The sequence below is a fragment of the Desmodus rotundus genome, chromosome 11, assembly GCF_022682495.2.
Source record: "Desmodus rotundus isolate HL8 chromosome 11, HLdesRot8A.1, whole genome shotgun sequence".
NCBI lineage: Eukaryota > Metazoa > Chordata > Mammalia > Chiroptera > Phyllostomidae > Desmodus > Desmodus rotundus.
In genome coordinates this window covers 96182082-96207129 of record NC_071397.1, presented here as the reverse complement: position 1 = coordinate 96207129, position 25048 = coordinate 96182082, and the positions used below count along the sequence as shown (strand labels likewise).

Here is a 25048-nt window from a genome sequence, read left to right as displayed (position 1 = left end):
AGTCCTGTAAAAATAGGTTGAAATTCATTTCCCCCATATTTTAAATGGAAATCTTCAGAAAATTATGTGAAAAAGTTTGCAGAGTATATGCTTAAAGCAATGTGTTTAAATGAATTTTTTAAAATAACACATTGCCACTAAGCAAATAACTCAGCTATAATGAATTTAGAATTATCTATTTATTTCAACAGGACTGAAGATCTCAATTTAGAAACACTTCACGCACAAACATTTGAGTTATTTAAAAGCAAACTATAGTTCTTTTTAAATATTAATTTATTCAAACCTCCCATTTATTTAGCCTGCTTTTACCTGGAAGAAATCCAGACTGGAGAGGTGTTACTGAATATTCATTTACAGAACAAATATCTAAGTGTAAGATATTTTTTTGAAGGAGGGAGAAACATACCTTCCCACTTCCTGCTGTTTCTTATCTTGTTCAAGTATTATCTTCTATTCTCAAAATGACTATGCATAGCACAACAATATTCTGGGGGATAAAATTACAGAACATCACATCTTAAAGAAATAACCGTGTTGAAAAATAAACATTTGTCAGAGTCACTATCACTTCCCCTAAATTAGAACTTTCAAGTAAGGTCTTCCACGGGTTTCGCTCTAACGTGAGCCGGAAAGAATCAGCATCTCCACACTGAAGAGGCCAGGGACTAAAAGTACACCGAAAGGCACGGCGAGTCCCAGGTAAGGAAACCAGCACCATGTGTTCTGCTGAAAACTCCTCCAAGATGTCAGAATGTGTCTGCACCTCCAGTTTGGAATCGACGCCAGGGACCAGCTGAGCCTGCAGACAGGAGCTGACAAAGGCACCTTCTTCAGAGGACCTCCTGCCCCTCCTGTAACTCTAAAACTCAACCCATTTTGAGAACACTTGGTGCTGACAAACAGCTTCTGTCTTCAGTAGCACGCAGAGATTATCGAAGCTTGAACACTGAGATAAGGTGACAACAGGTTAGATTTGTTATTAACTTAAAATTTCTAAATGTTCAGAATAATGTGAGAAGGCTCAATCAACAAAGACAGCTACATTCTTAACTTTTTAATGACAACCATTTAAATCAAGTTCAAGATACAAAGTTAAAAAGTCTGCAAAGAGTTCATTCAGCAGCCATACATCTAATTCTTTCCTGGTAGATTTTAACTTCTGAGAGAATCTACCACTAAATTAAGATCATCTTTGCAATTTGTATTTCTAGTTGGGTTGAGAACATAGTAAACAGCAAAACCTAATTAAAAATCGTTTCACCTAGTTTTTTCCAATGGTTTTCAACTGTTCACAGGAACTGTATCATCAAATATATACATTTCAAATGCCCCTAGTAACGTTTCATCAATATTCATATGCTTCCAAAAGCGCATGACCTTTTACCCCCACTCAACACAAATGTCATTAAAGACTAAAAGAACAAAACACACAGACGATTCTTTTTCAGTTAAGGCAGATCATTGTATGCCCTGGCGCTAATACCTAATCTCCAAAGAATACTCTTCAAAACAGCATTCTCCAACCATTTTCCTTTAGGCTTCCACCACCCTGCGTAACACCCTCTATTTCAAAGAACCGCCAGCACTTACCATCTCTTGGCTTCACAGAGGGCCCAAAACACCTGTGTTTTATCTAAACCTCAGGACTTCCTTCTGATTGCAAACCCAACAAAAGTGCCACAAGCCCTTCCCCACAGGACAGGGAGGGTTTTTTAACTAAACTGGGAAAGAGCAAACTCCTTTTCAAATCAACCTCCTTAAATATTTCCCTCTTTAAGGAGGAAAGGGTCACGCGGAGGTCTTTAATGACTGGGCAGGCCCTTTCAGAGGCGATTAGAATGGGCCTGGTCATACTCTATCTCTTCGGTAAACAGAATAATGGGCCCCTCTGAAACACAGCTGGGGGCAGGCCTCTTCTGAAGAGTAGAACAAATTAGTTACTTCTGCCCGGAGGAACCTTTAACCACTCTTCAGCTCCCTGGTGGAGAAAGCACTATTTGCTTAGATGAGGAAGAAAAAAAAAAAATCAAACTTTTTTGTTTAATTCTTTATACATATTGATAAATATTTTATTAACATATCTATCTGTACACTATTTACTAAAATTGTGATTACTGTTTCTGTCAATTTATTCATTTTTGAAAGTAATAAATATATTACTACTCAGGAAAAGTGTTTTCGCACTCCTTTTAGCTCCAAAATCCGAAAGTGCCCACTTCTTCTTCTCTTAAAGCTTAAGGTTACCACGGAAAACTCGAAGGCCCTTCACGACGAAAGGCGACGCCTGCAAGAGTGAAGCCCCCCGGCAGGACAGACAGCTCACTCCAGCAGCTTTTCCCTGCCCGCCGCACAGAGGGCCGGGGTCTCCTGACGGCCGTTCAGGACCTTGGGAGAGACCCCTTAAGCAATTAAAAGAAAATTCTACAACTGGAGGAAGAATGTATTTAGAAGTTTTTATATAAATTCTATTCGGAAAATAACTACTGAGTAAAACATAATAAATACTCTGAAAAGATCCTAGTCTACGGAGGGCTGAGACAGCCATAAAGACCACCACCATGAGAGGTAAACAGTGAATGCTGCAGAGGTTAAAATACAACAAAACCCTCAACAGAAAGTGCATGAAATAAAGGAGTTAAGTTTACGGCATTTTTAGACCTCCCACTGTCCATTTTGTTGAAATTCTTGCTTCAATTCATATCAGTATTAGAGACAGAAAAAGCTATAGAGTGCTCAAATTTTAAGCGGTAATATTCCAAGGAGGCAGAGTTCTTCAAACTAATTTTTCTATCACATGCTTGTGTGTATGCTAAGAACTGTTAATAATGGTTGTACAAAGGGTATGTAAGCTAATGTATCTCAACAGGGAAAAAGCTGTATGATTAAGAGGTACAGAAATAAGTGGACATTATTAAGGAAGATTTGTTCTGAGATTAGGTCTGAGCGCATTAAGTGAAAAGCAAATAATAGTGGCCATGGCCCCAAGGCAAATAGAGGACAAGTATTAATTTATCAGTCATTGGTTTCGTGTGGATGATTTGAAGACCTAAGTTGGCTGGGAACGTAACTATGTTAGCTACCGAGGATCACCCGGAATTTAATGACATGCAAATAGAGACAAATGCCAGTTCAAACACTGGTGAGAGGACGACTAAGGGATCGAATTACAGGTCTAGCACAAGGGTGTTGGAAAGGGCCTGGCTACTTGTAATGGAAAGTTAACAGTGTGACAGCAGATGCTGGAGAAAACACCACCTGCACAGAAAAGTACTGCGATGCCCATCTCAGTGTAAGCCACTGGGTAAGCGCTAACGACTTGGAACGGTCCTCCTTACAGTCACATATACAAGACAACTTACTAATTATACATTAGAATCACTATATTACATTTTATAAAAGTACAGATAAGACCCACCATTTCCTTAGTTCCAAACTATAAAACTAGCAATTACAAATATGATGGATTGTCTCCTACGTAAGTAAAAAGACAAAGTTTGTATCACTGACACTTGAAAAAAAAAGCAGCACAAATCTACATAGGAAATTCAAATGTGATAACAAATATATGAGTGGTTTTTCACAGTGCCTCTGGTATCAACTTAGCCAAGTCAGGGAGCTAAAATATTTAATAAATGGAACACTAAAAATATATGATATTAGAGCCATACTGAGTATCAGTGAACCTTCCCCCCAAACTGTAATTACCTTGGTTGTATACAACACACCAATGTAGCATCCACACAAATAACAACCTGTTTGTATACTTCATATAGAAACTTTCTACACAAATAAAGCTTGTTGAAATAAAAGTGGGACATTAAAATTCACTTAAATAAAGCCAGTTTGTATCTTAACAGGTGGGCGGCGGGGGTGGGGGGTTGGGGGGGGGGAGGGAGGCGTGAGGTGCCCTGGCTGATCTACAGTTTGCCCTTCATTCGGTGACTGGTGTGGTACTTCCATATACCATATTTTTCGGACCATAAGACACACCTAGGTTTTAGAGGAGGAAAATAGGAAAAAAATTTTTGAAGCAAAAAATGTGGTAAAATATTATTAATAACATCCTTTAAAGCAGAAATGCTGTAGCAAGGCAGGTAAGCTACATTTGGACTATAAGACGCAATGCGTCTTATAGTCTGAAAAATATGGTACCATAAAACCTGAAAAGTTTGCTCTCCAAAAAAATTAGAGAAATGTTACTGAGTCAATCAGCATCTTATTTATCTTACGAGAGTTACAAGAACAGAAAGAAAACACCAATTAGGAAATATCTTTTTTTAACGGTTTCATAAGAAAATTTATATTATGAGCAACCTTAAATTCTCTTGGGAAGTAGGCAAGATAAAGAAAGAAAGCCATTTTATAATATATACAAATAGAACAATTCAGAAAAATTTAAACTACTGATGAATATATTGACCCCTTCCTAAAATACATTAACCCCTTCACGAACACTGAACTTGAAAAGCACTGCCCTCCACAGCCCTCCACAGCCGGTGCTCTGGGACCCCCACACCTCATTCCCGCCCTGGGCGCGCTACAGCCTTAGCTGGGTGTCAACTGCCCATTCCGCTGCGGAGCCAGGAAGAGATGCACAGCCTCGTGAGGGACGCCCGGTTCCAGCGGGATGAGGCAAGCAGCACACTGCACGCTACTCTTCTAGCCACGCAGAACGTTCGAGTCCACAGACAACAAAAATCTCCAACCTGTGTATCAGTACATACCAGCAGCCAAAGACAACCCTACAAGTCAGGCTTCTCTAAAAACACTAACAATCTGGTGGAAGAAAAGTGGAATTCATTGTCCATCTGCTTCCCAGAAGTCAACTTAAATTCCTAAAACTATGAGCCAATTTCCAAATATTCAGCAAATGTTCCGCTTACCAACAGTGTTCACCCATGCACACATGCGCGCGCTCTCTCTGTCTCTCTGTCCCTCTCTCTCTGTCCCCCTCTCTCTCTCTCTCTCCGTGGACTCCAAAGCCGTGGTTTGTCTGCTATTTATTTCGGTAACACACCGAATCCATCACCTTCTTCATTTCTTCAGAAACCAAGTAACTACACAACAAATACTCCACTGTGACTAAAACCATGCCCACAACACATTCCACCCACCACAGACATAAAAGCTGCACAATCACGGTCTCAAAATCACATGCATCAGATTCGAAGACACTGGGCATCCTACAGCCTTCACTCACCGTCTTCTCTAAGACTACATGGAAGTTGCAAATGGGTGTGGTTCGTATCGGTGGCGAATGGCATGGATGACATTCATTACAAAAGCCTGTTCTCAGACGTTTAGAAGCAATATAATAAATCTTAATGGAAACATATTTAATATCATGGTTAGCCTGAATGCCCATCTTGAATAAGATTTCTTAATAGAGATTATGTAATAACAATAATTCTTCAAATCAGACCATTTTAGCAAGAAAATAATAAAATTTCACACAGATGTATTCTTTTAGTTTGTAAGAAAAACCTCGTTTCAATGAGGCTGCCTACTAAAAACACATATCAAGCACAGATGAACTCTTTAGGGCGTGAACACAATGCCCTACCGTGTGGCCCCTACGCTGGTCGACATGCACGTCAGCCACCGTGCCGTATCCACGGCAGAAATCCCTCTATGCTTCTCCCAACCTTAAACTAAAATACTTTCTTTCGGGTTATTTCTCATATTACAAAGTTCCAGAAGAAATTCAAACCGCCACCGGATGCTGTGTCCCATCATCACGGCCTTTGCCTGGCGGGAACTCCCGCGCACTGAACTCTCGCACAGACCCCTCGGGCCTGTGTCACCACCAGAGCGCAATGGGCCACAGGAGGTGCCACTGCCCCAAAGCCCGCCTGCGAGTCAGGGCTGCCAACTGCACTCAGAGACCCAACGAAGGAAGTAAACCCATCCAGGGCTGCAAAGCTCCTAAGAATAAAACCCTAAAAGAAAAAAAATCAAAAATATATCTGACATCTAAAAACTTCTCTCCTAAGCCTTAATAGAAAGTGGAACAGACAAAACCAGCAGCTCTTTTTAAAAACCTTTAACTCATTACATTTCCAAGTCGGCACATTAATGTCTTACTGGTAAACTTGATGGTCTTTCTTGTTGTATCAGGTTCAAGTCTTCGTGGTTAGGCTTCCCAGGAGCCATAGGAGGTTGAGACCTAGTTCCGTAGCCTTCCTGAGACATGTCCTAAAGAAACACAAACAGAGAGCACTTCATCAATGTCTCAGTGAGGCACAAGCTTCTTCAGCAACCAAAATGAAGCAAAGGTTTATTACAAACTATCAACTCCTGCTACCTTTAAGTAGACATAAGATGTTATAACTATCATTTTTTAATGCTTTATCAAAAGTAAAAACAAAAGTCAAAAAAGGCAGTGAATCCTCAAGAGCACCGACACGTATATAATTAAGAAATAAAATTATCATGAGAAACTAAAGACCGTAGCTGGGTTTTGCTGGAAGACGACTTGTGAGTAAGATGGGGAAGGAGGTCTGCTACGACCAAACTTCCTTTCTGAACCACAGCAAACTAAAAGCTCCTTTTACTGTTTAATTCTGATTTTGGCTGAACTGCCTTTAATATCACCTTGAAAATGTTAAAATAATTAATGAAAACTTTACTATCAACTGACTTTTAATATGCCCTCTCCATAACTGACAAAACATCATGATTAGGCTCGCAGTTTCCTGGGGTTCCTACAAAAGCAATAAACACTATGTATACAATTCCGTACGTTCACGTGGCATGGTTTCCAGAGAACCGCAATGAAGAAAAGTGCAGCAGTGGGGAACCAAACACACCCAGAAAACCTGCTGAGGTGCCAGAAACTTATCATTAGCAGGGCCTTCCCGGCATCCTGTTGAACACTTTTCCAGGATGCATTCCGCGTGGTCTCAGTATTGTGCTGAAAGGATATTATATAACCCAAATCCCACGCCACACCAAACTTACTATACACCAGATCTCTCGCTGTTTAATATGCATGCTCTGCTCCGGAACATTCTACCACCACTGACACCCAGAGTCAAACAGCAGGACAGAAAGCGAAGTACTCATTGCTGCATGTCTTAATTGGCACTCGAAGTTGGAGAACCAGTTTCTCATAGAAAAGGGAAAAAATGGAAAATATCCTTTAAAAATAAAGTTCTCTCCCTTCCCCTATCAGTTTAAATGTGTTAGAATTAAAGAAATATGACATATGTGTTCCACTTCTCCTGTTAATTCCTCAATATATAACTTTAAACATTAATGTTTATTTAAAAAATTAAAGTTTACTTGTTGAAACTCTATAAAAAGCTTCTACCACCCCTTTCTCGCACAGTATGCACTGAAAATTACATGGCTTCTTAAGCCAAGAAACTTTGGCCCAAGAGCTGGTGCTACAAAGCACACCAGCCCAGGACTGGGGCAACCGGCCTCTACACAGGCAGAACAGGCCAGCGGGCTGGCATTTCCCAACAGCCCTTCTCCCCTTTAAACAGACCTGCACTCACACACACACAACCAATCAGAATATCTAACCTCCAACAGTACTGCTTAACACCCAGTCAGCAGTACACTTTTGTGAGAGAATTAAACCCGAGTTGTCCAGGTTTTTAACTTGTAAGACTTGGGTGAGCACACGCAACCCAAGGATACTTAAAAGGGTAGCTCCTCAATCTGGCTGCCAGCAGAGGGTAACACTAGGCTGTGGGGGACACAAGCCAATGCCGGAAGATTTTCACCACTCTCACTGCCCCCCCACCCCCAACAGCATGTTTCTCCCGGATCCCAGACTTCACTTGTCACACGGGTCCCCACTGGGTGCCCTGAGGGGGCCTTTAGATTAACAGCCAGGACTTCGAATCAAGTAAGGCACAGGCCTCCATGCAGGGGCCTTCACCCCATGAGAAACGCCCCACAAAGATGCAGGACAGCCGCACAGCAGGCGACCAAGCGAGCAGACCCACCTGCCACACACATGCATTTGTGGGTAGTGCTCTGGCACTTGTTTTAGTGAAACTTCAGTTAAGGAGCAGAACAGGCTCACGTGCCCTGTGCCTGTTATTAGCCTTTCAAATTTCTTCTTACTTTCTCTTTCTACTGATGTTTTAAAAAGTTGAAAAAGGCCACTACATCGATAGTGAACACATTTCAATTTAGATACTGACCGCTGTGAAATAAGCAACACAGAACTAACAGACTGTGAAAACTATCAGAAAATTTTACTAAGACTTGACATTGCAGTTGTTAAGGCTCTGTAGGTTCCACCAAAGTCTCCTAACCACAAGAGGCTTTCAATTATTAAATACAGTTGAAAATAAAACTAAAATAAAACTTAGTGAGAATCGCTGAAAATGGGACTTGTTCCACTTCAATTTATGTTTGAAGATAAGCATTAATTTAACTGAGAGAACATCCAGAAAAGGTACCGAGTATTAACGGCAGGCAGTCATCTTATACATACAACTTACAGTGGGACTATAATGTCGATGCCTGGCAGCTTTAATAAAGACATAAAAGTTCTATCTCATAACAAACCTGAGCTTCTTCCCCTTCAGAGCTATTTTTACTCCCTGGTAAGTACTTATTTTCATCTCGAGAAGAATGAAGTAGAAATAAGTAATTTAACAGACAATAAGAGGGCAATGTTAGTATCAGAAAACAAAGAGTATGCTCAGCATCATAGTGTATAAACAAACACCACCCAAACACAGCCTCACATCTGGGAAACATCACTGCCATCTCTGGTTATTTACAAGTGTAGACTGGTGCACACTCACTTGTACCCTAGTTTACACACACACAGTATTACTGCATTCATCTGCTGTACATATACAAAGCCATGAATTGTATATCCCTCACTTGTCTGAAGGTCTTTATGTCGCTTCATTGTAACAAAAGACCTACGTGAGTACCTGTTTTCTCTAACAAAAAAATCTGAGGAGGCAATTCCCTTTTACGGAAAAAAGTAAGTACCGTGTTCAGTGCCTGTTTTGCATGAGCCATTGCAGAGGCAGCGGGCACCCTGCAGGCGGTGCGCGAGGCTGGCCCAGCTCTTCCCCCTTCTCGGCCTTCCCTGCTGGAGGATGGCCTGCATCTGCATCGGAGCATCTGCGTGGCATCTCCACCGTTCTGCGCATCCATCAGCAAGAAGTGTCTGAACACAGTTGCTTGTTCACTTTACAGGAAAGGTTTCCCAGGAAAGCTCTGCTTTTGGATAGTGGGGGAAGCCTATACTCCCGTGCAGAAGAACCACGCCAGAGGAGTGTGGGTTCACCCTCCCAAAGGTCCTTGCCAATATTATTTTCCATCTTCTCACCTCCAAGCTTCTAACCATTGGTGGATTCTGGTTTTCACCTTCTCTACATTGAGACCAAGGTAAAAGGGAGACTGACTCACAACGAAGTGTGGAAACGGCTCGGGGGCAGGGGCATGTACACAATTGTTTCAGAAGTTATTGTGGGTGTTTTGTTGTAACAAATGTGAGTCCTAAGTCCTTCACCGAATGGCTAGCGTGGACCACTGCCTTGGCAGCACTCCAGGTTCCAGCGTGAAGCGTGACCAGGAGGAAGCCCTAGTGTCCTACTTGCTTATGCTGCACGAAGGGTGAGATGAGGCCGGTCACATGGGCCAGTTTAAAGGCCAAGAGCACAAGTGCTCGTGTTTTCATTTCATAGAACGAAGCGAATTCAGTACTCACGGCAATACGAGACTTTGAAGAAAATGTAGAACAAAATGTCAAGGACACTTTAAAATAATTAAAAAGGAAAAATATTCTCATGGTGTGCGTTCGAAAGATTTGTAGTACGATAAACAGTGAAAAGAAAGACTGCCTCCTCCTTCCCTTCTCAAGATCCCCCGGCAAAGTCTGCTGCTGACCACGGTTCGATGCTCATGCCAAATGTCAGCGTAGATGTAAAGCCTCCGTCCTCTGTCAGCACACAAGTTCTGTGCAGGGCGCAGCTGGGTCCCTTACCAGGTTATCAGGGCACTCGTTCTGTATCTGCACCTAAACATCTACTCTATGTTTTTTTTATGCTGCACAGTATCACACTGTCGGCCAGTGCTGGGACTTACCTGTCCAGTCCCCTAGTGATGGACACCTACATTGTTTCCAGCCATTTCCTCCTTCACGCAGCGCTGCAATGAACACCCTTGTGCATGCATCTTCCTGGGGCAAAAGTAGGTTCACAGTTGTGCATATGGAAAATAATAATAAGCAATAACAGAAGAATAAACACAACTGTAACCTTACTTTTGCCCCACCTGTATTTCTGTAGCATAAAACCTCCACAGGTGGAACTCTGCCAAAGGGTTGGTACATTTGAGATTTTGACAGAAACTGGCAAAGCGCTCTTAAAGGAAGAGCCAATGTACACTCGCAGCCCACCACTCTGGAATACAACAAGGCTCTCCTAAAGATATTCGCCTCCTCGTCACACATAAAACGCAGCAAGCACAGAGCAGGGAAGAAGGGGGAGGATTAGCAGATAGTAACCAGAAACAAAAGCACCCCAAGAATTTAGACAAACAGCAGGGGCACTAAGAGATGAGGGAGGACGAGTCCAGAAGTCGGGAGCTGCTGCTTATCCTGTAGTCCTGCAGAGAGCTTCGGGCCTAAAACAGAAAGTGACCGGGAGCCCGGTGGCTTCCGGATCTAGTACCACAATGCTTCCCATGTTATTTAAGGAAGGTTTTTCCAATAATTGCATTAAGTGTAGATGTGCTGGAAAGAGGATGAAGACGGCCCTTACTTCTGTGGGAGGAACCCCGAACGACGTGGAGAGGCTCCGAGCACTCCTACAACGCCCTGCAACATCTCAGCCAGGGCAGTTTCTCACGCCTTTTCTCTCCCTGCTTCGGAAATGCTCTCATCCACTCCAAATACTAACAGGGATCAGAAACGGTCCTGCCGTGTGAGACGTACGGGGGCGGGGAGGGGAGTCACCTCCATAGAGAAAATGCCCCGTGGCCACACAGGGTGGCCATACTCACATGAAATCATCATGCCACTCAGGAAACTGGGCATGCTATTGGCCTCTCCATTTTTAGTTTGTAGACAAATTTAAAAGATCCCTTCCAAAGGAAAGCAATGTAAATCTATAGAACACCCGTTTGCAGAATGGCACGGTAGCCCCTTTGCTAGGTCAGAAATGCCCTAACGGACATATTAGCGAGGTCAGCTGGCTTCGGCAGCTCGGTAACAGGCAGCGTGCACAGTCCATCTCCATGAGAACCCCATGCGACAGGCCCCACTGCCGTCTAGTTTTCACCAGGAAGAAAGGAAACCTCAGGAACCCTGCACAGCCAGCACCTGAGCACTGTGCCAGAGTCCCAACGTGATGGGCCAACCATCGTCTCTAGCCCAACTGTACTTCAGAGACGACCTAGAGCTTCGAGCACTCTTATATAACAAGGATTTAAAGTAATTTTAACTTTGTAAGGCATTATCCTGGGCTTCTATATATCCTCCTAAATTCCCCATTCAAACATTATGTAAATTATGTATCTTTATTATTTTGTATGTGGGATACTTCCAAAACATTCCACTACAACATTACGAAACAGAAACATTAAAATGAAAGACTCCCACAAACTTGAAGACAAGGCCCCTCTCCCTAGCACTCATTATCGTCAAACAGTTATTTCAAGTTCACAGGCTGACGGAAAGCAGGATGGAGAGGCCCAGCCCGCCTTCCCTGGCTATGTTCGTTCAAGGCTCCTCTGCTGCTTCCTCTTTCTGTCCCCGCCTTGCAAGCAGGTGTCCCTCAGCTCTCTACCCCAAGGACTCCATGCTGGCCCCCAGAGGGAGAGGAGTCCTGAGTCTCTACTACCAGTCCCATGTACTTGAACCCCACTTTGAACATCTCTACCTGCAGGCAGAGTCCCCTGCACTCATCATGTCAAGAAATGACTCTCCTAGCTGTCCTCCTTACACCTGACTGGTCTCCTCCATCATTCACACTCATCTGATGCTTCACCAAACCCCCAATCACTGTCAAGCCCACCCCCTTCCTCTTTCCGACTGCCAGCACCCTCACTTGGGCCGCCCTACACCACATCCTCTTCCCACAAGCCAGCAGGACAGACAGGCAAAGGTACAAACGGCTTGGTGCACTACTGCTCGGCAAGGCCTCTTCCTCAGTGCCTGCGGGATGAAGTCCAGGCCCTCTGCTGGTACAGAGGAGCTTGCCGAACACCCTCCAGCTGACAGGCCAGCTTCACTTGGGCCTTCCCTGGACCCACCACAAGTCCCCAGCGTCACGCACTCGAGTGCTCCCACGGGGCCACATGTCTGCACGTGCAGCTCTCTCCGTCTCGGTCTCGGTCCCAAGTGCAAGTCCTTCCTTTGCATCTGCAAAGCATCTGGCTGTCCTCAAGGTCCTGCTAGAAATGAACTCCACCATCACACAAAACAACTACTTCACACCAACTTCAGACCTGCCGCTCTAAGACTTGGCAATGCTGCACTTTAACTCTTTCTTTGTGCATCTCCTGAACAAGATTCTTACTTCCTCTTGGGTTCCTGGTGCCAGGCACTGACCAACAACCCCATGAATGGCCGACTGAATGAGCTCACACTTAGAATTAAGACACAGCACACAAAATAAATGTGCAGGGCAAATACCTGAAACTGAACGAAACTTGGGCCCATGCCCAAGATTATTTATCATGTTAACAGCTACACTGCCTGGTAGCAATGTGCTACAAAACACATTTTGCTATTTCTTACCAGCAGTCTTAAGGCAGAAGATGACAGCAAGAGAACGTAGTTTAAAAAAAAAAAAACACTGGAAACTGAGAGAGAGAAGACTATGGCAAGCATCAGCAGTGGCATTAAAAGAGAAAAATCAAGACATTCTATCCCTCCTCATGAACACACCAGCAATGAAATATTCTTGGCAAAAATAACTGATAATAAGTTTGATAAAGCCTGTATGTGTAACTACAAATTCATAGGAAATAAAAGGGACTGATGAATCAATCAGCATATCCCAAACTCTGGGGATCTCTACTAGACAAGTGAACTGGTTTCTCTGACAAATAAGTTGCAACAGAAAGAAGAAAAGGACAGAGAGAGGGAGGGAGAGACTGAGATAGGGAAGATCCAGCGATTAAAAGGTCTAAACCAATTAATTGTAAGACTGGACTTTTTTTGGATCTTGATTCAAACTACCCCACGATGTAAATTAAACAAAAACTTACTCCATTTGAGACTACTGGAAATTGGAACACTGGATAACCGGAAGAAAGCATGGTATTTTAAATGAGATAACTGTATTACGTTTCTTTTTAAAAGTTCTCTATCTTTTAGAGCTATACGGAAATATTTACAGATCTAAGGGCACACTGCCTGGGATTTACCTCAAAATATATTGAGGGGGGAAGTTAGGGGATGAGGGAGGAGGGTGTTGATGCAGCAAGACCGGCCTTGTAACTGCTGAAAGCCCTGTGGTGGGTGCATGGGATCCCATCTACTTCTGTTTACGCTTAACAACTTCCACTCAAATGAGACACGCAGAGGCGGGGCTGGGCCTGCGGAGCTGACTCCAGCCTCCACCTGAAAGACCACAGGAGCTTTAACCCTGGTCCCCTTGCCCTCGGTCTCCTCTCTCCCAAGAAAACCCACTGAGCACAAATCATTCCATCTTTTAGTTCCTTATCCCCCTCCCACTTTATCTTTAACATGTTTGCTGTGCTATCTAATCCTCACACTTACCTGTCTTAAAAAAAAACAACACCCCTCCATAGTCTTAACTAAATTAACCTTACCAGTTTCATTTCCCCCTAGACCCCCAAGGTAAGACTTGCCCTTACTACTGACTCAGTGATCCTTTCTCAATCTCAACTCCTGGTCAAGCTGTTGTGCTTCACAGCACCAGCTGCCCTCCTTGCCTAAAGGTGACACTCCTGCCCTTCCTTACCTTGGTCCAGCCTCTTAAAGGCCCAGTTTCCTATTTCACTGACTCCAAGAAAGCCTTTTCCAGATACAGAGCTCTCCAAAGACCATGAACCTTTAAATTCAACACACACACAGGCTCAAATTCCAACTTCAAGACTATTAACTAGCTGTGTGACCCTGAACAGATTTTTCTGAGTTCAGTTTCCGACTCCAGAAACCACCCTGGATTGAGCTGAGCAAGGAAGGCCCCGGGTGCAATCTGCCCTCCCTGTGAACGCGCATCTTAGGGTCTTACATGTATCAGCATTAGTCTCTGTTTGGGATAATGGTAAATCACTTTAATTCTTCTAAGTCCCTATCGACACTTTCCCCTGTATCCTCCTTTCCCCTCGCTCCAAAAATATTATATATTAAATTAGAAAATCGCATAACCAAAGCTCGAATGGTTTTCTACTGCTGCTGGTTCCATAGGCAGATTCCAAGCTTATATTAAAGCCATATTCCCTCTAATACACTATATATACTGATGAGTTCAAAGGCTAAATTCATAAAGCTATTTTCTACCAATTCAAAGAAATAATTATTCCCAGATTTTTAAAAACAGTTCTAGAAAAAGGACAGGCTTGCACAAGCTACTTTATGACATGTTCTTCCTGATGATTCTCACTGATACTGATAGCAGCTTCCTCACTGTAGTTGTAGCCTCTGGTCGGCAAGAATGTCACTACAGCATAGGACTTCCCAGTACCCAAGAGGCTGCCACAGCCCCTCTGCCTGCAGCCAGGGCGAAGCCTGACAGCACTGAGGAACAGGGAGACCGCCACCACCAGCTGCCTCTCCCACCCTAATCAAGCTAGGGTCCCAAGGGCACTACTCCAGTATTGAGACTTAAGAAAAGCTTTTTCTTTTGTTTTCTTTCAGTTTTCACAAGAACTTCTTCCTAAACTATCAGGGGCCCCATAGTGAGAAAGGAAGCCACACGGTTGTCTAAAATCACATTTCCTAAAATAGCCGAGAGAAATGTTAAGCTACTCAAGAGCTAAGGATCGAACTAATTATGATTTTAATTGATTATTTTATTTTAATAAACTCAAGCCTAGAAGAGCCATAGTAAATGTTCAGCTATATTTTTATAACACACACACACAGAAAAAAAGAATCCGAGCTCTATGACTTATTACCCAAAGAATTACTTTCCTCATCCATAAAACCAAGATACAGGGACTTACCTCCCAATGTTGTATTAATGATTACAGGAGACTGCCTTTAAGACTGGCATTGTGCCTGGCACATTTAACTGTTTGGTAAATATCCCCCACTGTTACTTATACACTTAAAACCACACTGAAGAATGAGACTCAAAGTTCTCACCGGACCACTGGGACTTCACCCTGTGGCCATGACAGTGATGACAGTGACAGTGATGACAGAAGCAGCTAACCATTCCATGGCATTTACTATTTGACAGGCACTCTTCTAAGTGCTCTAGTCGCTGAATGAGGTCTTCTTGTCTAGACGTCAACCCTATGGAATAAGTACTCTTTTACTGATGAAGAAACGGAGGCACAGAGGTTGAGTGACTTGCCCAAGGTCACTCAACTGGCAAGTGGTAGAGCTGGGAAGGGGACTGACGTATTCCTTCTCCAGAGTCTATGCACTTCACTACCTTCCCACTCTGCCTCCCACTGGATGAGCACTCACCTTTGGACTCAACCCCAGAGCTGATGAATTTCAACCTGAGGCTGTGGTCCAAGAAATTAAATTTTTAATAAACTTCCCAGATTTCCTTTCGAGTTTGAGAACTGTTGAAGATAGTGTAGTATTTCCATGGAAGTTTGGTGATGAAGAGATTGCTACGATGTGGGGTTTTAGGTGCTATGCCATGGAGTGGTAACCAGTGTGAAAGTTGACTGTGTCATTAACAAGGTCTAGTTTACTGGGCCTTTATGGCTGTAAAATAGGTAGATATGAGGCCACCCACCCCTTGCCTATGCTCCCGAGGTCAGGAATGGCCCTAATGGTCCTTACTGTACTAGTAGCAGCAGCAACTCAGAAAGGCCCCTGGCCACTATGAAATGATGTAGCACTGGCCCCTCACACCCTCTCAGGGCCGACCTTACTGCCAAAGCCCACACACCTCCCTCCTGGACCGGCAGATGACCAACCCAGGCACGAGAGCCACAGACGGGGACTCTGGGACTGGAGCTCACATTAAGGGCCTGAATTCTTAACCAGGAGAGAAAGGGATTTGAAAACTCCCCTGATATTGAAGCAAATTTTGTGTAATACATGTATTTTTCTGAGAAGACAATTTCTAGCCTTTACCAGACTCTCAAGAACTAACAGCGATAATAATATCAATAATGGGATTCACCAGAACTGAGAACATCATAATTCCATAGAGATTTAAAAACCATATTAATATTAATACAAATATTATCATCTTTATCTAAATAAGTGAAATAAAAATATAATTACTAAAGAATTTTCAAATACAATTGAGTGTCCAAATCATGTATGCAATAAAAGCTCAGACTGCCTAAGTAATTCTAGTCTAAAAAACTACCTAGACAGGACACCTTGCATTACTCTACACATACTGTAGTTAAAGGAACAGCAAGAGGGATGCAAGTGGCATGACAGCAAGCTGCTGAAACAGGACTTAGGAAACCCGCGTGCTGTGTAACAGGCAGAGAGTCTGTTTTTGCCAATGAGAGTCGAGTTAAGGTGAAAGACCCTCCCTTAAGCCTATCTTGCTAACTTATCCCTGAAGTTGTATAGGGAATCACTTTGAAAAAGTGCTCTGACTCCCCCATGAAATGCCTTTGGAGTGAAAGCTAAAAGAGCCAAAGGGAAAAAAGAAAGAAGGCCAGATGAAAAGGCAGCAAGAGATAGCCAGCTACAGAAGACTTTGTCATTTTGTGTTGTACCAACAATGCTTTCAAGAAGTAAAAAGGATTTGTTGATGTTTTTTACCATGAGCACATATTATTTTAATAACTTTCGAAAAGGTGTTTAAATGGATCATCTGATCTATGAAATTAATTCTAACATTCTCCATTCCAGTTTTCACAGACTATGAGGGGAAAATACATACTTAAAAGAAGTTAACGTCCCATTACTATCATCTTTACTAATCTTCATTGAAAGTAGACAGGCTATAGACATTCCTTCTCTTAAAAAAAAAAACAAAACCAAAATCTGAATTTTTCTGAGGTTCCCTTATAGTTCAAAACTCTAAGTTCCAGTTAAGTGTTGCTGTGACTATAGGAACTGATTTACCTTTAGAGTCAATTAAATTTCTATTTTAGGAAAAAGAAGAAAAGTAAGACTCCAGAAATTTGAAGGTAGCCATCAATTACATCAAAATTAAAATTTATTCCTTTGGCCATTTAACATTAAAATAAACTCTTCAAACTTTCCAAGGATGTTCTGAGGATAATCTTGCTTTTCTGGAAGGAAAGCAAAGCTTGAGAACCACTGCTCTTGAGTAAGGATGACGATCCCAACAGTTCTGGGTAAGTGCGGAATAGTGGAGTCCAGGGTGCCCTGCTGTGCCGGATATTAGCCCTTTAGGTGCAGGGCCCTTGGGTCCCCAGGGGATGTGCACTCTGAGGATGCCGGGCCAGAGACGACCAGACAGCTCAGAGCCATTAGGAGACGTACATGGTGCTCCTCCCGGGGCAGTCCCCGGGGCAGAGGCAGTGTCAGCATCACCTGCGAACTTGTCAGAAGTGAAATGATCGGGCCGTGCTCCACCGAATCAGAAACTCTGGAAGTAGAGTTCAACAATCTGCATTTTAACAAGCCTTCCAGATGATCATCATGGGCACTACAATTTGAAAAAACACTGGAAAGGCCCATACCAGTGGCCTTAAGGCTGGAGTATCAGCCTACATCTGGAGCAAATCGCACCTGTGTTGAAAACACTACTAAAAAAGACCATCAACCCTTTAGGTTAAAAGAGAGTTGGGACCAAACCCAAGCCCCGCTGCACTCAGGCATAAACTGCTGCACAACCTCTCAAGGTTATTAATAATAAATGAGGTACAATCAAGGGGCCACGCCAGCGGGGAATATGGCGGACTGCGGTTAGTATTTCTGCACTCCAGTGGCTCTCCAACTTTGAAACGCATCGGAATTGCTTGTAGAGTTGAATCAGATCTTCAGGTTCCCCAAAAGAACAGTTTTGGAGTGAGGGCTCACCAGATAACCCTGACACAGACAGTTTACCCCTTTTTCCCCCTCAGAGTACACCACTGTCCTCTTTGCCACCAGCCCCACCTGACCCTCCTTGATCTCCACCCATCTCTCACCTCCCAAAGCCAAGGCCAAGAGACACGACTCCATTCCTCTCCCCCAAAGTCCAGCCTGGTGAGGAATATCAGCCAGTTAATTAGGGGGCTGCTTCTGTTATTCTTCCAGAAGAAAAAGGTGGTTGTTGCCCACACTAGCAAATTCTAAAAGTAACCCCATTTCAAACATCTGCAAACAATCTCTTGGAATGCAATATACATAGAGTGTGTTACTCCAAGAATTTTTTAAAATAAAGAAATTAGTGAAGGAAGAACTTTTTAAAAATCTCCACCCAAGGATATGCTTACTGATTTTAGAGAGAGGGGAAGGGAGGGAGGGAGAGAAACATCCATCAGTTGCCTCTCACACAGGCATGTGCCCTGACTGGGAATGGAACCAGCGACCTTGCAGCTTCTGGGAAGATCCTACAACCAACAGAGCCACACGGGGTGGGGCTTAAGGAAGAACTTTGATGTTATGTATAATTAAGAAACTGAAATGAACATCTAAATAGAAATGAAGATAGCGGAGAGTAGCGAAACAAAATGGGGTGGGGAGAATTCCCACATATCCCGTGTGTCAGAATTTAAATATCAAGGAAAAAGGACTGTATGAATAAGTATGAGACTTTTAATTGTATACTATTCTATCCTCAACTGCAGTGGGGGGACCAGAGAGGAGAGGAAGTGCAACGTCACTAAGAGAACCATACTCATATTTGAACAAGAGCCCCACACAGTATCTCCGCCTGTGAAGGAAGAGGATTCCCTCCTGCCAGCTGAGTCTGGACAACCAGGATAGAGAGCTAGGGAATATGTCCCATGAGCACCTGCGTGGCAGGACATCTGGTTCCATTCCACAGCTCCACCTCTATGAGAGTCAGGGCTGGAGATGGAGGAGACAGGGGAAAGGAGGAAGAGGAAAAAACTTCAAAAGCTCTCACACTACTACAGTTGTGTTAGAAACACAGGAAACGGTGTAAATCTTAGCTAATTCCTAGAGTGAATCCTACTCTAAATGTGTTTGAAGTTTATTTCAGCTTTTAATAAAGTATATCTTAAACATTGACAGATTTTCCTCTTCTATCACCAGAGTAGATGGTGATGGACAGCTGACTTGATCTCCTGCCCATTTCTAAACATGCCGACACCACGCTGGGCTGTGCACACACGCTGGGCTGCCTGTGCCTTCCAGGCGGCTCTTCTTGGGAGGAGCCTTCTATCACCTTTGTAAAGTAAATTCTTAAAAATGTTGTTAGTAGTATGTTATTCCTCACTTCTTGGTTTTGTTTTCCTTTGATTCTGGTACTTGAAAAAAAATTTTTAAATATTTTAAACATGAAAATGAATAGCATTATCAAATTATAATCTAATGCAGTTAGATTCCCAATTATAATATAAAAGATAAAAACAATAACTACTGACAGTTTTCCAGGAAAGAGCCAAAAATGCTTTATTAGTAGAAGAGATCTGTATCAACTTTGAGGATGTGCCTCTTGCTTTTCCCCACTTCTGCACAATAAAGCCAAGGCCCAGGCAGACACGGATGCGACTCACGATGGGACTGCCCTGATTTCCACAGGGAGTAGAAACACCACGGCATCCCTGTCAAACGGCGTCTAACATTCTCAAAATGTTTTTCTTCATCCCACAGTAGTTTCTTCTATTTACTGAAGGTTTTGGGAATAACAAAAGTAAAAACACACATGCAAATACACAAAATTGACCACTCTACATGAACTGAAACTGTTAAGGCAGCAAATTATATCTATGTTCAGAGTTAGTGCTGAGCTTTTACTATCCCACTCTGTCTCCCGAGGGAGGGAAGAAGCAGCAGAGAGAGGGAAGCCGCCACTTTCCCATCCCTGTCCTGACCTGCGCCCAGCTTCCACTTGTTCCAACTACTACAGGGTCCAGAGTGACACGTGGCCTGCCAAGCTAGCACTAGTCTCTGCTTATAAAAGGCACTCAACAATAACCTTCCATTTCACTTTCAATCACAAAGAAAAAGCAATGTAAGTCACCAGTTCCAAGAGCATAATTAATATGTTCCTTCTTAATGACCCTGACTCCATAACCATCTGAGAGTCTCGTTCAGGGTCATTCGGGGTTACGCATTACTTCCACTTTCAGTGACCAAGAATCAGTCCAGGAAAATCTCAGACACCCCACACACCCATATTTTCACCGATATAGCCTCAAGGGCAAGGGAAATAAATGAAAGAATAAACAAATGGGACTACATCAAATTAAAAAGCTTCTGCACAGGTAAAGAAAACATCATCAAAATGAAAAGGGAACTAACCGTATGGGAAAACATATTTGCCAATATACCTTGGACAAGGGTTTGATCTCCAAAATATGTAAAGAACTCATATGACTCAACACCAGGAAGACAGACAATCCAATTCAAAATCGGGCAAAGGACCTGACAGACACTTCTCCAAGGAGGACATACAGAGGGTCCAGAGACATATGAAAGTATGTTGAATATCACTAGACATCAGAGAGATGCAAATTAAAACCACAATGACATACCATCTCACACCTGTCAGAGTGGACATCATTAACAAATCAAGAAACAAGTGCTGGCAAGGACGTGGAGAGAAGGGAACTCTAGTGCAGTGTTGGTGGGAATGCAGACTGGTGCAGCCACTGTGGAAAACAGTATGGAATTTCCTCAAAAACTAAAAATGGAATTGCCTTTTGACCCGGCAATTCCACTGCTGGGATTATACCCAAAGAACCCTGAAACACCAATTCAAAAGAACCTATGCACCCCAATGTTCATAGCAGCACAATTTACAACAGCCAAGTGCTGGAAGCAACCTAAGTGCCCATCAGTAAATGAGTGGATCAAAAAACTATGGTACATTTACACAACGGAATTCTATGCAGCAGAGAGAAAGAAGGAACTCCTACCTTTTGTGACAGCATGGATGAACTGGAGAGCATTATGCTAAATAAAATAAGCCCGGCAGTGAAAGACAAATGCCATATGATCTCAACTGTAAGTGGAACCTAATCAACAAAACAAACAAGCAAAAAAAAAAAAAAAAAAATCCAACCCAGAGGCATGGAAACAAGGAACAGACTGACAGTGACCAGAGGGAGGGTAGAGGGGAATGGGGGGGGGGGCAGGAAGAAGGGGTAGGGTCTAGTCAAGAAATATGTATGAATGATCCATGGACATGGACAACAGGATGGGGACTGACTGTGGGGACAGGGGGTGGTGAGAGGACCAGAGGTGAGCAACAGGATAACTGTAATAGAACAACAATTAAAAAAAAAAGAAGAATTGGTCCTACCCTAAGATCACCTCTTTTTCTCTTACCAGCAAACTTGCTCATTCTCCGAGCCCTCCACTGAGAGCTGCCCCCCAGCACGCAGGCACAGCCCGAACCCCCCTCGCCCCTGTGTTGCCATTATCTGCATTTGGCGACCCCTCTACTGGACTGGAGCTCCTCCAGTTCGGACGCAATGGCTCATTAATCACCGGGTTCCCGGCATTCGAGACATTCCCAAGCACAAAGAGGTTCGATAAATGGTTTACATTTTGCTTTTCCTAACCATTCTGTCTTCTGAAATTTTTCCAATAAACTTAAGGTTAAAAGAATAAAAAGACAGTTATATCTTGAGAAGTATTCATTCATAATACCTGATATTTCTCTTAGAACCTGAGCTAATTCTATCAGCTGGAAGAAAAACTGCACCCAAAAAGGGAAAGTCTAAAATTCTCTTGCCACTATACTAGAGGTTTTAAAAATCTATCCTGACATATCTTTCCTCTGTAAATAAACTGGGACTCACTTGAATAAACTCAACTCCTACGAGTCTTCTCTAAGGACAAAAAGCTTTTTCTGGCTATGAAAAGAGTGTAGTTTCAAGCCTGAGAACACAGAGAGGGTTCTGCAAGGCTGCCCGCTGTCCCAGCCCTGGGAGTGGAGCTGAGGAGCAGGAGGCCACAGTCAGTATGGGGGCAGAGACGTCACCTGCCCTCCACACCAGGCAACTCCCTCCAGGCAGCCTGAACATGGCCCTTGGGAGGCAGTGGGTGGAGGCCCTGGGAAAACATGTGCCGTGAGAGAAAACAGACCTGTTCTCCAGAGTTGCACGAGAGTGGATCTGGACCAGAATAGGAATTAGAGGTAAAAGACAAAGACTGTAACTCTACCTACAGATTCAAGGAGGAAGCAGGAGGACAATGAGAGCTTACTAAGAGGGGCCAGTGAACCAGGAAACAAAGCCACACATAATACTTCATGACCCAAAAACGATGAAATGGAAGGCAAGTAGAAGCTACATACATACATACATACATACATACATTCATATATACAGCATTAGAGACTCTCCCTGCTACACAAACCTACTACACAAAAAATTTCCGACTGTGTGCTTCTTCACCGATAAATTCAAATTCTGTTATCTAGTCAATCAGTGATCTCCACCACATTAGGCAGATTCTATACCTAATTCAGAATTCTAAAGTCTCTTTAACATTGCTGGGGCTCAAAACCGATTACGTACAATTCTGATTACAAATAAAATAACTCAAAATAAGAACCAATGGAAAATAAGTGTTAAAATGTAAGTGAGCTGGTTGGGTTGGTTGTGTTATCATTCGTTATCATCCTCTAGAGAAGAATTCGGTGAGACACACCAGGTCTTTAAAACGTGCATCTGGCTGTCGTGTGCCCATAGTGGGCAGGGGCACTGAAAGACTAGTTGGCGGCAACAGGGACAGTGCAATTAGGAGACCAGGAAGGCCAGACACAAGGAGGCAGCAACAGAACCACCATGTTCTGTTGTGTATAACGTGTTCCCCGTGGATAATGCACACTCGTGTTTTTCTGCGCTTTATACTTGTGATTACTATTAACTATTATACCCATGTGTAACACGCACCGTTTTCTAAAAAATATAGGGGGGAAGTGCGCATCATACACAGCAAAATACGGTAATAAGATGTTCTCAGATGCTGAACAGAATTTGGAGATAGAAAAAGAGTCAAGGAAGTCAAGGAAGACTTCAAAGTCTCTTAAAATAATTTCGCCATACATGGAATGTCCCAGGATTAAAACTACCATGTATATTGACGGGAGAGCAGACTCTGTTCTGTTCAGTTCTGACCAGAGCTGCTCACCACCGTACAAAGAGATGTCACCACTGAGAACCCCACTCACGACACAGCAGTTGCTAACACCACGTCCCGTTCAGTTGCACTTTGTAGCTGTCGGGCTCACGGTGACCCCACGGGTACAAGCAGGCATCTACTTCCCGGGCCTCCTAACACAGTCACGCCCGTGCAGTTATTTCATTCAGTATTCAAACTTTCGTTATATGCTGCCTTCCTTTCTCTTCTCCATATACAGTGAGTGCATTATTATGGCTCCTTTGAAATTCTGTGTAGGTTACCTATATTGTCTATGAATTTTGTGTACGTAATATCTATGCATTTTATTTTGAAAGAATAAAGGAGGCATTAGAAAAGGTTCTTATAAAATGGGAATGTACTTCCTGTATGTTCTAAACTACCTATTATATTGCATGCTTATACAGTTTTAAACAGTGTAAGGGATGTCAGATTAATAACTAGAAAATATTGAGAGTAACAGTTCCAGCAGAATAGCAGATTAGATATTCTAAACGTCTACTGATTAAAAGATCTAAAATACTGGATAAAGTGCTTTTTTAAGTGGGTCGCAGACAACATAAATGTGAGTAAAACCAGATACATACAGAAAGTAAACCAAGAACACAGAAAGCAAGAGCAATAGAAGCTGACTTTTGCTATAGATTTTAACCTTCCACTTGATGACTACACAGAGACCAAGGAAAGAAGCAGTGCAGGGATGGCAGGGGCGCGGGGGGGGGGGGGTGCATAAAATAGGAGATAATACCTCTCAATTAAGAGCATGAAAACCCACTAAACAGAAAAGAGAAATACCTGTCTGGTACTTAATACTCAAAAGCAGGAGGAATTTAAAAGTGGCTCCTATGAGAATCAGCAACCACAGTTTAACTACTACCAGAGTTTCTGGTCAAAAGTAACACTTAATGGTGTGGTCTGCAAAACCTCACAAAGAAACTTCCATTTAAAGTGGTCCCAGAAGCCTTCAGCACCTGAATCTGCTGATCAATCTTAACATCACTGCTGTGGGACAACGAGCATTACGTTCACCCTGACGTCACGCACTCACAGCATCAAACCACATCCACCAGTGATGACGTGGAACAGACACCCAAACTCAGTGGTCTAAAGCCTCCAGCATGTGTGACACTCACAGAGTCTGTAGTGAGGAATTTGAACAGAGTACAGGAGGGAGGGCTCGTCTCCATCCTGCTGTCCCTCTAGACTCAGTGGAAAGACAGCCGATGGCCACTAGAAAGGCTGGGGCCAGAAGGACTTCAAAGCTGCTTCTCTCAGAGGGAGGGCCGCAGACTGCCCTTTGAACAGGAGCAGCGCCCTGCCTGTTGGGGGCATGATTTGCAGCCACCACAACAAAAACGTGTAACCATCAATCAAGCCTTTAGCTCTAACTTGCAACAGACAGGAAGTAAGAGGGGCTCAAGGAACAAGCCACGTCAGGAGAAAACAATCGGCCCAGTCATCTCACAAGACAAGTGACTCAGCTTTTCAACATGCTGAAGCCACGTGCGGGGCTGGCGTGAGAGAACGAAGGGTTCAGGGCAAAAAGAACCAAACCAGTGTATCAGCCCTGTTTGCATTCTGCCCGAAACAAATCACTGTGAAGGCTTTCTAATGGAAGTAGGGACATCCCAGTATGGATGGGTTAGTAGAGAAATTACAGAGGCCTGTGAGCATTCATTACATCATTTCATTTAACAGCAT

General features: G+C 43.2%; 1 protein-coding gene across 9 annotated transcripts in view; it reads right to left on the bottom strand.

Annotated features, from left to right (window-relative positions):
• ARID1B (AT-rich interaction domain 1B) overlaps positions 1-25048 on the bottom strand; it is a 404641-nt gene that overhangs the window by 251694 nt on the left and 127899 nt on the right. For all 9 annotated transcript variants that reach the window (XM_053914215.1, XM_053914219.2, XM_053914216.2 and 6 more), the window contains one exon: positions 6088-6198. In XM_053914215.1, the coding sequence (XP_053770190.1) occupies positions 6088-6198 (111 nt within the window). The remainder of the gene's footprint in view (positions 1-6087; positions 6199-25048) is intronic.